The sequence below is a fragment of the Notolabrus celidotus genome, chromosome 2 (genome assembly GCF_009762535.1).
Source record: "Notolabrus celidotus isolate fNotCel1 chromosome 2, fNotCel1.pri, whole genome shotgun sequence".
NCBI lineage: Eukaryota > Metazoa > Chordata > Actinopteri > Labriformes > Labridae > Notolabrus > Notolabrus celidotus.
Window position 1 is genome coordinate 5,551,195 of NC_048273.1, and position 14,566 is coordinate 5,565,760.

Below are 14,566 nucleotides of genomic sequence, written 5' to 3' on the forward strand. Positions count from 1 at the left end.
GTGGAAACAGTGTGTTTGTGTGTACTGTATGTGTACGAGTGTGTGTGTGAGAGAGAGAGGGAGTGGGGGAGTGCTAGACTCGAAGCTAAGCTGAGGGACACTTAGCATCTGTTCGCTCTGCACAGACCCTGAGCCGGTCATATGGCTTTGATTAGTGTGCTAGTTTTCGGATAGCTCCACTCTCCCTGGCAATACTTAAAGACAAGGACAGCATAGTTAGCTGCAGACACAAAAACTTACTGTACATCCCTCATACCGCGTTAAAAAGCTCAGTCAGTGCTCACATGTTGATGACAAGATCAAAAATAACATGTAAAGAGGATCCTCGGTGTGCCGGCTTGATTATTCTACAGATCTGGCCCAAATTTAAATTCCCACCTAATTATTCTGAGTGGTTCTGTCTCTTGTTAACAACGACTCCTTTCTTCTCCCTCATTCTTTCCTCTTTTTGTAAATTGTGATTGCGTTTCCAATAGGTTGGCCTGTCTGCCTGCTGCAGCTCAGACCACTTTCTCTCTTGGCCGTGATCGTGCCTGTATATGCTCGATACCCGTAGAGTAATCCAAGCAAAACACTGAGTCAAGAGTCGGCGTATGTGCTCACTTGGCCAGCTGACAAACATACGCTTTTTATTTCGCCAAAAGTGATACAGCCCAGAGGGAAGGTTTTTGCACAACAGACCGCAGAAGATGTACGACACCGTCACCTCAGAGAGACAGCTCGCTCTTAATTTAGCTGTGTTTCTGCACTTTATAACGAAGTGATAATTTACTAAGAAGGCAGTGCATGCATGTTGACGAGAGGACCCCGAAGGCTGACTACAAATCTTTTTTTAAGCAGCTCTGCTTAAAAAGCACCCAGGGATAGCTCTGGTGGGGGTCCAGTTTCTCCCTCCTTCTCTTGTTAAAATAAACAAGGGGAGAGTTAGTGGTAATGAAAAGCACTTGATATCAAGCTGCAAGTTTAATAACCCTACAATAAATCGAGAGCGAGACTAGAAGAAGTAATGAAAATGGAGGGCAGTTTGGCCTGTGCAGGAAATGACTGGGAGAAAGCCTGAGGGAGGGGAAGAGAGAAGGACTTTCAGTTGTTCCACGTATGAGGGAAGCTGCAACAGTACAAAGACCCCTCAGTGTTTTTTAAGCAAGCTCTCCTTTTACTGTACCTTCCCCGTGCTCTTCAAACTGAACTGAGAGGCACATTAGGGCTCTTTTCACCCCATTCCTTCACACTCAGTTTCAGGGTATTAACACTCAAGAATGGCTCTCCCAGCTGGCTCAAACAGCTTACACTCTGCTGTCCCTCTTTCATTGCCTTTGGGCTTTGCTCTCATTTTTTTTTACTCTTTTTTTTTTTTTTCAGGAGGCAACTTGTTCCCCCTTGCTCTCGTCACCAAAAGGTTTCCCATCTGCTTCCGATTACCTTTGGCTGCAGTTGGTTAGCCGCCAGCCATCTGGGCCAGTGTGGCGTCTCTCCTCGCTCTTCTCTTTCCCCAGACGGCACTGAGGGAGGGATGGATGGGAGGGGACTGGGGGGGAAGGAGGGAGAGAGGGAGGGCGGCTGGGGCTAGAGTGGATTGGGTGGGCAGACTTTTACAGGAGAATAGCAAAGGTTTGGTTTTTAGCTGACGCTGCAATCCACAGCTCAAGTCAAAGAGGAGGGCACGCATGAGAATTTGATCTGGCCCTTTTTTAAGTAATGGGCACTCTGGGTCTGAGGAAGTCATTTTCCAGTTTTCTATAAACCAGACTTGCTCTATGTTGGTCTATGAGCAAAAACAACACATTTAAAAGGACTGGTGCTCAAGTAAAAAGGGAGCCTGGGGTTTATGTTTTGAAAAGGACGGCTAAATTACCCGAGTAGAAAACGACCGTGTAGCACAAAGTTTTAATCTTTGTCTGGCTGAGCTGTTACCTCCACTGATCATCAGGTGAGCCAAACAAGCTGCAGTTTCTATTCAGCTGTTAAAAAATGAAATAACATCCATTCTGTGTTAGTCCTGGCACTAAGAGACATGAATTAAAGTCTGAAGATGAAGAAAAGCATTGAATTCCTCTGGCAAGGTGAAGTGATATGCAGATGACATGCAGCTGTATGTTTGGATAAGGCCAGGTCCTCTAAGTGTCCTGCATTATGTCTTGCTTTTCTGATGCAGACAACTGGAGCAGTCTGTTTACTAAACCAAAGAGAAGCTTCTGGTTTATTTAAAGATTATTTTTAGGGCTTTTTATGCCTTTACTGAGAGATAGGACTGTAGAGTAAGAAGCACAGGGCTGCAGGTTGGATTTGAACCAGGACTACCAACTCTGAAGAACATAGCCTCTAAACATGGAGCGAATGGTTTAACTACTACATTAAAAAAGCGTCTTTGAAGCTTCTAGTCATGGCATAAATGTTCTCTTTGAACTGTCAGGACTCGGATGATAAAAAATAAGACATTGTATGGATCGCTTCTTTGTTTACATAGAGGTTTGAATGCTTCTACTACTATCCGTCTCGCCACTATCATCCTCTCTCCCTCTATCCCTCTTTCCAACCCCAACACGGTCTCAGCAGATGTGTGTCTAACATGAGTCTGGTCCTGCTGGAGGTTTCTGCCTGTTAAAGGAAGTTTGTCCTTGCCACTGTAACTTGCTAAATGCTGCAAAGTGCTCTGCTCATGGTGGATTAAGATGAGATCAGACTGAGTCCTGTGTGTAAAATGGGTCTGGATCTTATCCGGTCTTGATGTTGGGTCTTTGTTAATAATACAACATAGAGTACGGTCTAGACCTGCTCTGTTTGGAAAGAGTCTTCAGATAACGTGTGTTGTGATTTGGCGCTTTATAAATAAAGATTGATTGCAAAGCATTTAGTTAGGGCTGGCTCAGGTTTGGACCAGCTCTTAGTTATGCTGCTATAGGCTTAGACTGCCGGGGGAACTGACACACTGGGATCCTATCCCACCCCCCTATCACTTACTTTAACCTTCCCTGTCCCATCCATCCATCCATCCATCTTCCTCCACTTATCCGGGCCCTCCCTGTCACATTAAAGTTACTAACCATAGACATTTCTGGAGTCCCTGAGCTCCCTTGTCTCGTAGGTTCCTCTGGATCTCTGCCAGACGGCCTGCTGCTGTGGACGTTCCAGACTCCAGTTAATACAGCTACTACTATCTGTCTCACCACTATCATCTCCCTCTATCCTTCTCTCCAACACGGTCTCAGCAGATGTGTGTCTAACATGAGTCTGGTCCTGCTGGAGGTTTCTGCCTGTTAAATGGAGTTTGGATGTAAACAAGCTTCATATAGGCAGTTATACCAACCGTCTCCCAGCCAGGACGACAGCCAATTAGTAAGCTGTACAGTCAGGAAGCCTGCCAGCAAATCACTCAGCCATACAACCAGCCACCTCAGTCAGCCAGCGTAGCAGTGATGGCATCCTGCTGCTCCTCTCAAATTGGCTCATTTTACCCCCAGAGCCTCTGACATAATACCCACTTCAAGCCCTGTTTGGGCATTAAGTGAAGCTTTTTACAACATCAATGGCTTCCTTTGTGTTTGAACTCTTTCCGGTGGGCAGGCAGCTTGAAGCCCAGGGGCCTCAGGGGCCCTGGGTTGGGACCTGCTGTTGTCTTTGGTCATCAGAGTGAAAGACAGGGTGTTTGCCCTTCCCCAAAGCCAAGATTGATTAGCTGAAGGAACAAAGCTGGACTGGGAAGACCTTCACTGGATGCTGAAAGTAGACTTGGTACATTTTTCTTGTTAGACGGGGGACTGCATGGGTCAGTGGGATCTCAAGCTCTCTCTCTCTCTCTCTCTCTCTCTCTCTCTCTCTCTCTCTCTCTCTCTCTCTCTCTCTCTCTCTCTGGACTGTGTTTTACTTGTTCCACCCTCCTTTTTGAGCCTAAATCAGTCTCTACCCTCCCTTTTCACTCCCTTTCCTGGCCTTCCTCTTCCTCACTGAATGATTTCTCTTTAACAGGGCCAAAGAGAGCGGAGTCTCCACCCGCCACTGCTGCTGCTGCTGCTGAGCCCATTTGGGAGATCCGTCCAGGCCTTTTTTCTTCTTCTGTGTGGACCGTCCAGGACTTATCACCACTTGCTGATCTACACACAGCCGAGGTCGCTATGTCTGTCTGAAGTCCTGTATCTTCCTGCAGCCATGATGGTCCAACAAAGCGCGGAGCTGTCCCACTGCTAGGCGACGGGGCATCCGAGAGGACAGAAGACATGTTGGGACAGACGCCCGGGGACCACTGCACTGAGTTCTGTTACTATAGCAAATACTGTAGTAACCATGGAAATGCTATGGAGGACTGGTCTGGTCTGCAGTGTCGTCATCGTCATGGTTGCTACAGAGGTCACAGGAGGTCATAGAGATGAGTTCGCTGAGTCACAAGGTGAGAGCAGAGATTATGATGGAGCTGCATGATGAATTTAAGTGTCTGGAAAGATAAGTTCAAGTTCCTGTGAGCGGGGATGTGTCGACAGGGGTGGCACTGAAATCTGTTTAACCCCTGCTACCCCAAAATCCTTAACTACATCTGCATTCACACATGTACTAAACTGCTGAAAACTTCACATTGTTTTTATGGTATGGGCTGCATGTGTAAACAAACAGGTGAAAATTTTCACCCCAACTTTACCCAGAATTATAATTTCTGCCTGTAAAAAGTTGAGTTGAGATAATGTAATGACATAACATCGTGCAACAGTTGCGAAGAGTGATGGGTAATGAGATGCATACACATATCTGAGGTTTAAAAGGGAGAACCATCAAGACAAGGACAGCAAGTATTTCTGCACATCTCTCCGTTCTGCATGAAACATTCATACTGTAAATGTAAAAATAGGTCTCTCTAGCGTTGTCCGTCATAATGTTGTTGCAGCCTGCTTTTGATGTCATGTCCTGGCACCTGAGACGCCTACCCACCAGCCCCCTGGTCTAACAGGGAAGACTTCAGGCTGTCAGTACATTTTCATGCACAGTAGAGCTACGGTTATAGATCAATTACACAATTACTGTCCTTGTCCTGGTATAAAAGCACCAAGTCAAGTCAAGTCAACTTTATTTATATAGCACATTTAAAAACAGCCAATGTTGGCCAAAGTGCTTTACAAGGTAAAAAGTAAAAATACATGAAGACAACAATAAACAACAACATATCAGGGTATTAATGTCCTCCTCATGAGGGGAAGGCCAAAGAGAAGAGATGTGTCTTCAACAAAGATTTAAAACATTCAACAGTGGGGGCCGATCGTTATTGGAGTGGCAAGCCATTCCAGAGCTTGGGGGCCGCTGCTGCAAAGGCTCGATCGCCCCAGGTTTTAAGCCGAGTTTTAGGCACAACCAGGAGCAGCTGGTTTGTTGACCTCAGTGCTCGAACTGGACTGTGAACATGAAGAAGATCACATCAAGTAGGATGGTGCCAATCCATTTAGGGCCTTGTACATTAAAAGTGCAATTTTAAAATCAATCCTGTGACGGGACGTATCACAAGACAGGATTGGATCTATCGAAGAAAAGTATGTCCACTTTGGTAGGTTTTGATACGCCACCCTTTCAGCTAGTAACTATTGAACCGTCTCACAAAATAATCAGCAGACTGGTTGCATATCTTACTGTGAAAACACGGATAGCTTTAAAGCTCTTTGCCCCTCAGTACACACAATATGATAGCTTTGCCTTGTTTACTTCCATTCTTCTTCCTCAGTTGAGGTTTTGTTTACTACTCAGCTTCCTTCTACTCATTCAAGCTGTTTGACTTCAGGGTTAAAAGTCAGCCTGCAAACGGTGGAGCATGTGCAGAACGCCTAGGCCAGTTTGGGTCCAATTGAGGTGAATGCATGCAAAAGAAAATGTATCCCCAACCACAGACATCGAGAAATTTAGCTTAGTGAGATTTCAAAGGGACAAACATTTATACACATATTTTTAAAGTCCAGTTTTAGTCAGTCTAATTAAAATCTTTTTTACTTTCAGAGCCAGAGCTTCTGGAAATGTATAGAAACTTTCAGGAGTGCAGATGTGAAAGAGGCTTGTGATTGCCTTAATCAGAGGTGCAACTTATGGTTGAATCAACTATCATGACATTAAATAATGCAGCATATTTCCTTTTGTTCATACTTAAAATTGTTGCTCTGAAACACCTTTTTCTTAATTCTTGAAGATTTAAATGTTGTCACTTTGTTTAAAGTTGAATTATATACAGACATAATGTGTCTAATACTATATACTAACATCTGTGTGATACTCTAAAGATTGTAGTGTAAGTCCATGTTATAATACCAACAGAGGACAGTATTCGTGTAGGTCTTATTAAATAGTGGGAAACATCATTGTTTATTGCCTGTGATCCCAGCTTTACAATGCGGATTGCTCTAATGATTTTCAGTCTTTGAGAACAAGAGGACTTTGATATTTTTTACAATCCAGGCTCCCAGAGTGCAATCTGTTTTTCATTTCACTAAAAAGAAAGGACCACATCAGGGGTACATATGTTTAGAAATCCTAATAATTACACTTTTTTCTTTGTATTTAATTCCTGTCTGATTTTAACGAGTGATTGGAGTTTGAATATTGCTTAACGTGTTTTATCACATCTTATTTGTATGGTCACACCTCAAGCTTGCAGGTCTGAAGAGATGAACTTGAACTCAGCTTCTACAAATCATGTTGCTGTGCCATCGCCACGTGCCCAACTTCACCTTTCACCACAGTCTCTCTGCCTTCAAGGGATTTAAGTCCCTTCAGGTTCAGTGTGTGTGAGAGAGAGCGAGGCAAAGACATAAAACATGTCTTGTCACCCAGAACGAGGCTGCGATTGTCTGTTTCCTAAACTTCACCTCTGACCCCTCACAGCCATTTGTCTCCGATAGTCTGCCCCTCTACCAATACCCTTAGGGACTTCATTTTGCACAGGTACACACAGTTTAGTCTGCAATAACTACTATTTTTAGGATTGATTGACTTTTTGTAGTGAAAAGGTGAACACAAATCATCACCCCGTCTGACGTTCTCCCAGGCTTCCTTCATCAATCTTATTAGCACCCTCAGCAAACAGATGTTTTATTCTACTGCTAAACACGGCATGCACAACAACAAACAGCAGATGGAAAAAGTTTGTGAGTAGCTGTTAAACAAAGTGGATCATTCAGCTGCTTAGGAGGCAGATAGGCTGTGGATAGAGGAAGACAGACTCAGGGAGAGAGACTGAACCAGTGTGGGAGAGGTTGTTTTGATGTAGATAGCCTCATTTGATTTGTAAGTAGACTTTCACGACTAGGCAGATCAACCTTTGACCTGAGGTACAATGAAGGTGGGTCAGAGATGGAGGGAGGGACGGTTTTCCATCCAGAGTACTTCCTTCCACTATTTTCATTGGTGATAACAGAAACCAGGGTGATGCCCCGCTTATGGGTGGACGCCTGTAATTATCAGCAACTCTTTTAGCCAAGGAGTGTCTGCTGTTATAATTAGCATACTGCCTTTCCACAGTTAGCGTCCTCATTACATTTTGATGTTATTTGCCCATGACAGATACATTTTCAAATATGCAGATTATGCTCTCAGGCAGTAAAAACTGGTCCTCATCTTTGTTAAAGTTATGTTTTTTGGGCATTTCACCCTTAATGGATAGGACAGCTGAAGAGAGACAGGAAGTGTGGAGGCAGAGAGTGGGGGGAGGACATGCAGCAAATGGTCGAGGCTGGAATCAAACCTGCAACCTCTGCGATGAGGGCCATAGCCTCTGTATATGGGGTGCGTGCTTAGACCGCTAGGCCAACGGCACCCGACTCATCTTTGTTATTGAACTGGATGTCAGCAAAGTAAAAGAAACATGATTGCTGTGGTGAGGTGAGATTATTTTTAATATTCAAGAGGCTATTATAAATTAACTTGGAGCGCTGTTGGGTTAGCGGTCTAAGCGTGCGCCCTATATACAGAGGCTAAAGTCCTCGTCGCAGCAGTGGCAGGTTCAGGTTACTGCATGTCTTCCCCCATTCTCTGCTCCCCACATTTCCTGTCTCTCTCCAGCTTTCCTACACAATAAAGGCAAAAACGCCCCAAAACACAACTTTAAATTAACTTAACCATAATTGTTAGTATTGTCCTCCATGGTTCTCAACCTTAAAGACTTAAATACAGTTTGTTTTATGTTAAAGAACAACAATAATTATGTTCTTGTATCTGATGAGTGTCCAGAAACAGTTGCACAAAAGCAATTTATAGTCTTCTTTTACCTTGTTTGTCAGATGAAAGAGGCACATTGATGGAATTGTCTGCATTTTTTGAAGCTGGATTGTGTAAGACACATGGTTTGTGATTTCCTAGTAGCATCAGCACAGCTCTTGTTTGGGCACACACTGAAACTAGGTTCTGCTGTAGACCGGGTTTAGAGACAAATGTAAGTTCTAAAGTTATATTTGTGGAGCTTTTTTGCCTTTATTTGATAGGATAGCTGAAGAGAGACATGTGAGGAGCAGAGAGCTGGGGGAAGACATGCAGCATGCAGACATGTTTATGGTCGTGGCCGGGAGTCGAACCGGCGACCTCTACGAGGACTGTAACCTCTGTGGGGGCGCTTAGACTTCTAGGCCACCAGCGCCCCAAATGTAAGTTTTGAGCCAAAAATAATTAAAGGTTTGACTTTTGTTTGAATACTTTGAAATAAACAAATGATTCACTTTGATAAACTTGGAGTTAAAGGGGGCAGTTTGAAAGCAAGGTCAGCTGATGCAAATATTCAATAGTAAAGAGTATAGAGTCTGTAAAACTATGAAGGTTGGACTTTTTGTGTTTGCTTCACCAAACAGGGGCCGTGCTGCCAACAATCTTCTGTATGAGAAGCTCTGTATGTTACAGGTACCTCACACAACCCCACTTCCAAAAAGAAGAATTATCAAGGCCTTTATGTGTTTTTTTCTCTCGTGGGATTTTCTCTAGCCATTGTTGGACAACCCCCCGGAGAGGCAGCTTCAGAAGGTTTTGAAAGAACACTTCCTCCTAAGCCTTTACTTCAAACTACATTTTTATTTGTTTTCATGGTTTTCATTAGTGCACGGTTTATTCTGTGTGGGGTCTCATTTATTTCTTCCTTGCAGGCGACTTTTATATCAACCTCCCTTCTTTTTTTCTCTCCAGGAGCTTTTCCTGTGTTTCAAAGGTAATTGTGATACCACCTACCTGATTACTCTCTGTGGTTTGACAAGGATGGATTCACCGTGGGGAACAGCACAGATCCCTCAGGAGGATTAACTCTACTTTCGAAACATAGTTTAAGAATAAGACGTATTTGATGAACATTTGAAGCAGCCATTGTTGTGATATCTGTATAACTGAATATGTTTGGATAGCTGCAGAGGTGTGAAATGTGTAGTTTGCTCATCAGTAGCTCTGTTAAAGCATAAACAAATCCCTAGCTTGACCTTTTACAAACAATTTCCCATGATTCTATTTTCATTAAAAATACAGATAACTTATTAGATGATAATAATAACTATGCTAATGTTACCTATCTAGTCCTGAAAGACCATTAATTGATGCGACAGACGCTAATATGCGTGCATCAGTTTGCTAAACTATTGTATGTATGTTGAGCGTGGTGCATCAAAAAGGGGAAACTAAATACACCACTGAAATAGCTTTGAAGAGTGTTACAGGATATTAAGCGACTATCGGGCTGCTGTTACTGTTACTATCCCACAAACTGTAGCAGTTATAGTCGATATTCAGTGTAGTTTTTTAATTACAAAGGCAAGCTGATGATTTTTTGGCATTTAATAAGCTATTTAAATATGAGAATGAATTTGTGAACCTGTTTAAAAGCTCCGTGAAGGCGAGGACTCAAACGCACCACTAACACATCGATCGGATAACCAAAAAAGTCAGCGCCTTAAATTTGTCTTGTATTCTGTTTTTACAACAGGCAACCAAATCTGTAAGACATTGATTACTTTGAAGAAATAAAGGCTAGCACACTAGAACTGATATTGCACTATGGATTTAAAAGTTGTATGTAGGGCAGTGATTTGGGGAATAGGAAGGAGGTGTTCAGGTGGGTAGAGAGGTCAGGTATTTTGGATATGCAGGGAAACGCTGCTGGACAGTGAGGGAATTGCATTTTCTGAAGTTGCATGGGAGTTATAGATACACTTGGGGCAAAAAAGTGTGAACTACACCAGGGGTTCCCAAACTTTTCTGGGGACGACCCCCAAAATATAGGTGCCAAAAACTCACAACTCCAACTGTCCCTCCAAGGGATTTAATGTGGCTTAATTTAGCTGGTCTACAGAAAGTTAGCCTACCTATATGAGCATGTGGCTGTGTTTCCTTTGTTGTTATGAATGAACCTGCTGCTACTGATGCTTTTGATAATTAACTGTTCACTAACCCTAAACTCAGGAGTCATCTGGCAAAAAGAAATGTACTATTTTTGGATCACTTAAAAAGAAAACATTCTGGAAGACATCTCACGACCCCCGCCATTTGTGTCTCACGACCCCCCTGGAGGTCCCGACCCACACTTTGGGAACCCCTGAACTATATGTCTCTATTTGCGTCTTTATTTGTAACCATTGCCATAGTATCGTCAGTGTTTTTCCTCTACTCTATTTTCATAGTTTCACCAATATTTATTCCAACTAAAGCTTCACAGACTCTTCAGTCCTCTGGAACCTGTATGTGTAGTGTGTTTTGCTACAAAGTGACAGAGCATTATTAAACATGTAATTATAATCCCAAAAAAAATGCTGACTCATCCATCATTGTGGAAAGGAGAACAAAGACAGTCAATTTTGGTTCTCATGAGCGAAACCACTTGAATGGCGGGCATATTTTGCACTTAACTTCTCATGTCAGAAATACAGTACAACCTCACGAGTTCCATGTGAAGGCTGCATTTATAATTGTGCCTGCTGTTTATTCAAGCCAGACCTATCTACTGCTTACATAGTGGTTCTTTTTTTTTTCCCCGGTACAGAGCTCTCCAAGTCTGTACCAGGGACCTCTGATCTCTGGGTATTTACTCTGTGTGGGAAGGGGGCTGCTTCTCCACCAGCTGGGGCCAAAGGTTTGATGAAAACTTGGATCATTTGCTGGTGACCTTTCCCCGTTAGTTAGCTGACGTTAGCTGTTTGGAGCTGTGTGTGTTTGGACAATAAATCTCCACCAGTCCCCAGCACAGACTGGGACAGACAGGAAGTATACAGTTTCAGTGTAACCATGGCAAAATCCCTTTGGCTACAAGTGGAAAGGGGGGTCCGTGGAGTGGAGGGATCTTGTCAGTAAGTGGCCAAAGAAGGTTTTCAAAGTTTCCCTTCGCCAACTGGGTTACTCTCTCCATAAAAAGCCAAAAGCTTTATTCTAAGTAAGCAACATCCAAAGCCTCAAGTGTTTTTAATTTGAGTAAATTCGATAAGTTAAACTCTGGTCTTGGTTTATGCCTTCTCTGTTTCTCTCCAGCTGCCTTTCTCACCAGCCTTGGCCAGTATGAGATTGCCATCCCAGTACGTGTTGGACCGAATGGAGAAACTCTGGATACAGAAACGTCCCAACACCGTAGAAGAGGGCGACGCAGCACTGAAGACAGGCTGCCTGACTCTGTACAACTCTTTATTATCTTACATTAAAACATGTCTTTAAAGAATCCTCTACAAATCATTTCATACCAAACTTTCTTTTTCCATCTCTTAGCTCTTCTACCAGCTCTCCACATCACGAAACAACTTCCTGCTGAACCTGACGCTGCAGGGAGGCCTCCTGTCTCAGCAGTTCAGGGTGGAGTACTGGAAGAGAGGAAGATTAGCCTGGAGTCATCCCTACTCTCCTCACTGCCATTATGTGGGACACCTCCAAGACCAGCCTACCTCCAGCAAAGTGGCCTTGAGCAACTGTAATGGCCTGGTAAGACTAAAACCCTGCACGCCTAATCCACATCTAATTCACTGAGCGAGGTCAGCAGAAGCAGCGCTGGCTCAGCAAATAAGGGATCAGCGATGCTTGATTCAGACTTCAAAGCATGAAATTTTAACAAACCTGGAGCGCCGAAGCCAGCTTTAATCTTCGTCCAAACCTTGCAGTGTGGTCCTCAGAGACTGAAATGACCTGTAATGAAACTTCAGCCCAGCCTGACCTTTCTTTCTAAGAAGAGTGAACTTTGCCTTCTTTTTACTCTTACAGATAGTGGACCAAAAACATGCAAACAGAACGATTAAATCCAGCGCTACAGCGTCAGACTACAAAGTGGCTCCAAAATGAAACAGTGGCAATTCCCCAACATTACTGAAACAGTTGCGAAATAACTACGCCTTTGTACTTCAAAACAGCGTAATATTAGGGTCCCAGTGTGTGATTACTCATTACGTTGTGCAAGAGGTACACTCAGCAGCAGCAGCGCCACAAACACACACTCAGACATGCACAAATACACAATGCTGTTCAGCTCCTAAGCTACAACTTCTTCCCCCAAATTCCACCTCTACTACTACCTCTAAGGATCAGAGGCGGAGCAACTTTTCCCCACCATTGCACCCTCTATGCGTTACATCCCAAACTCAGTCTCAGCAGATGTGTGTTTAACATGAGTCTGGTCCTGCTGGAGGTTTCTGCCTGTTAAAGGAAGTTTGTCCTTGCCACTGTAACTTGCTAAATGCTGCAAAGTGCTCTGCTCATGGTGGATTAAGATGAGATCAGACTGAGTCCTGTCTGTAAGATGGGACTGGATCTGATCCGGTCTTGATGTTGGGTCTTTGTTAGTAATAGAACATAGAGTACGGTCTAGACCTGCTAAATTGACTGATTGAGTGATGTCGCAGAAGAGGCGTAACAGGGGCTTAATATCCCACCGCTTCAGGAGTTTGCACCACATTAATGCAGCTTTTAATAGGATGGACGGTAGAGCTGACCATGTGACTGAATTATTGTCAAAGCAGAGTATACAATCATTCTTAAACTACATTTTTAAACTTTATTAAAGTTATTACTTTTGGCAGTTCAGTTATTTCCCTGTTTTTTTTAACATCCCAGATTTTTGGACAAGTTCATGACCAATTAAAAATCACTCCAACAACATGAACAACTTCAAATGCAGGACTCGATGCATGTTCAAAATTTAGTTTCCCACATGGCATGTGCAAAGTAGTGCAAGTGCAAATAAACGACAGATAAACAATACACTGACAACAACAGAACAACAGAATATAAAACAAGACAAAACAACAACATGAGGACAGACTAGACAGGGCTGACTATATGAGTTAAACTAAACTAGACTAATTATGGATAATGGAGTGAACAGATAAATAGATACAACAGTAAGTGAGGTAGTGCAGGGTGCAAATGTTGCAATAGATATATATATATCTATATATATAATACATAGAACAGCTAAACTATTGAATTGAAATAAATAGGCAGTAATAAATAGTTATTAAAACACAGAAGGCACAGTGGTGGTCATTTTCAGTATAAAGTGGCATACTGATGAGATATGAGATATAGGAGCATATGAATGATTGCATTGATGGGCATTTATGATGTTTCAATCAGATGTGCATGAAAAATATTTGTAGAAAGAATAAAGAGTGGTTTAGAGAGAAATGCAAACACAGCTTGGGCAAACCCAACTCGAAGTAGGTGTGATTTTCGGTTTCAGAAAGGCACAAAACATGTCTAAAGGAAGAGTGTAGAGATCTGACAGTTCAACTTTCAATCCCTTTAAAGCTAAATGTGAAAGGTTTCTGAAATGCTCTCTAGGGGCTGATTATTAGATAAACTACAGGAAGTGGAGAGACATTATCAGAGCGAGACACCTTTTGGATCATCTTTGACACATTTTCTTGTTTACTCAGAAAAGCATCACTTCCTGTTACGTATTCTTCGTTCATCAATGCCCCAGCCTCAGAGATTGAGAGTTTACTCCTTCTTCTGAATCACCTGACCGAATCACTGAAGTGTTGTGCAGCATTTTGTTTCCTGAAATAACTTCTGCGTCGTGTATCCGTGTATCCTCTTACCACAAACAGCAGGCTCCACAGTCACAGTTGTATACACAGCTGAGGATTAGATGTGTCCACAAAGCGTTAATAAAGCGCACACGTAATTACTGTTGGTCAGACCCGCGTGAGCACATTCAGCAGCGAGCGGGGCCGTGTGTCCAGAGGAGCATCACTAACTTTATTATGGGATTAAAGGCACTTTGAAAGCAGCCGCGGTGAGACACTCCCTCTGACTGACACATCTGAGCAGAATCAAAGGAAGTGTTAGTGTATCGCTCTCTGTCTCACTCGCTCATTTTTCTCGCTCTCATTCACCCTTTCATGCTCTCACGTGTGTTTGTCTGTGTGTGTGTATGTGTGTGTGTGTTGTTCTGTGTGGTCCTGATCCTCAGTCCACCAACAGAGGACCCTGTGAGAGGAGACTGTTCACTCTGATCACAAAACAATACGATGATCTGTTCTGCATGAAATTACAAAGCTATGAGTTTAAAGTTGTTGTTGATGATGATGTGACACCTTCTGCTCTCTCCTCTCTTCTCAAATAATCTAATGGAGACTCTTTTCATCCCCATACATGGTGTCTT

The 14,566-nt window shown here is 43.1% G+C and overlaps 1 protein-coding gene across 1 annotated transcript in view; it reads left to right on the plus strand.

Annotated features, from left to right (window-relative positions):
* Window positions 1-14,566, plus strand: part of adamts10 (ADAM metallopeptidase with thrombospondin type 1 motif, 10) — a 64,861-nt gene that overhangs the window by 3,663 nt on the left and 46,632 nt on the right. Inside the window, exons 2-4 of the mRNA XM_034700245.1 lie at window positions 3,967-4,384; window positions 11,449-11,588; window positions 11,680-11,889. Of these exons, the coding sequence (XP_034556136.1) occupies window positions 4,282-4,384; window positions 11,449-11,588; window positions 11,680-11,889 (453 nt within the window). The 5' untranslated portion in view covers window positions 3,967-4,281. The remainder of the gene's footprint in view (window positions 1-3,966; window positions 4,385-11,448; window positions 11,589-11,679; window positions 11,890-14,566) is intronic.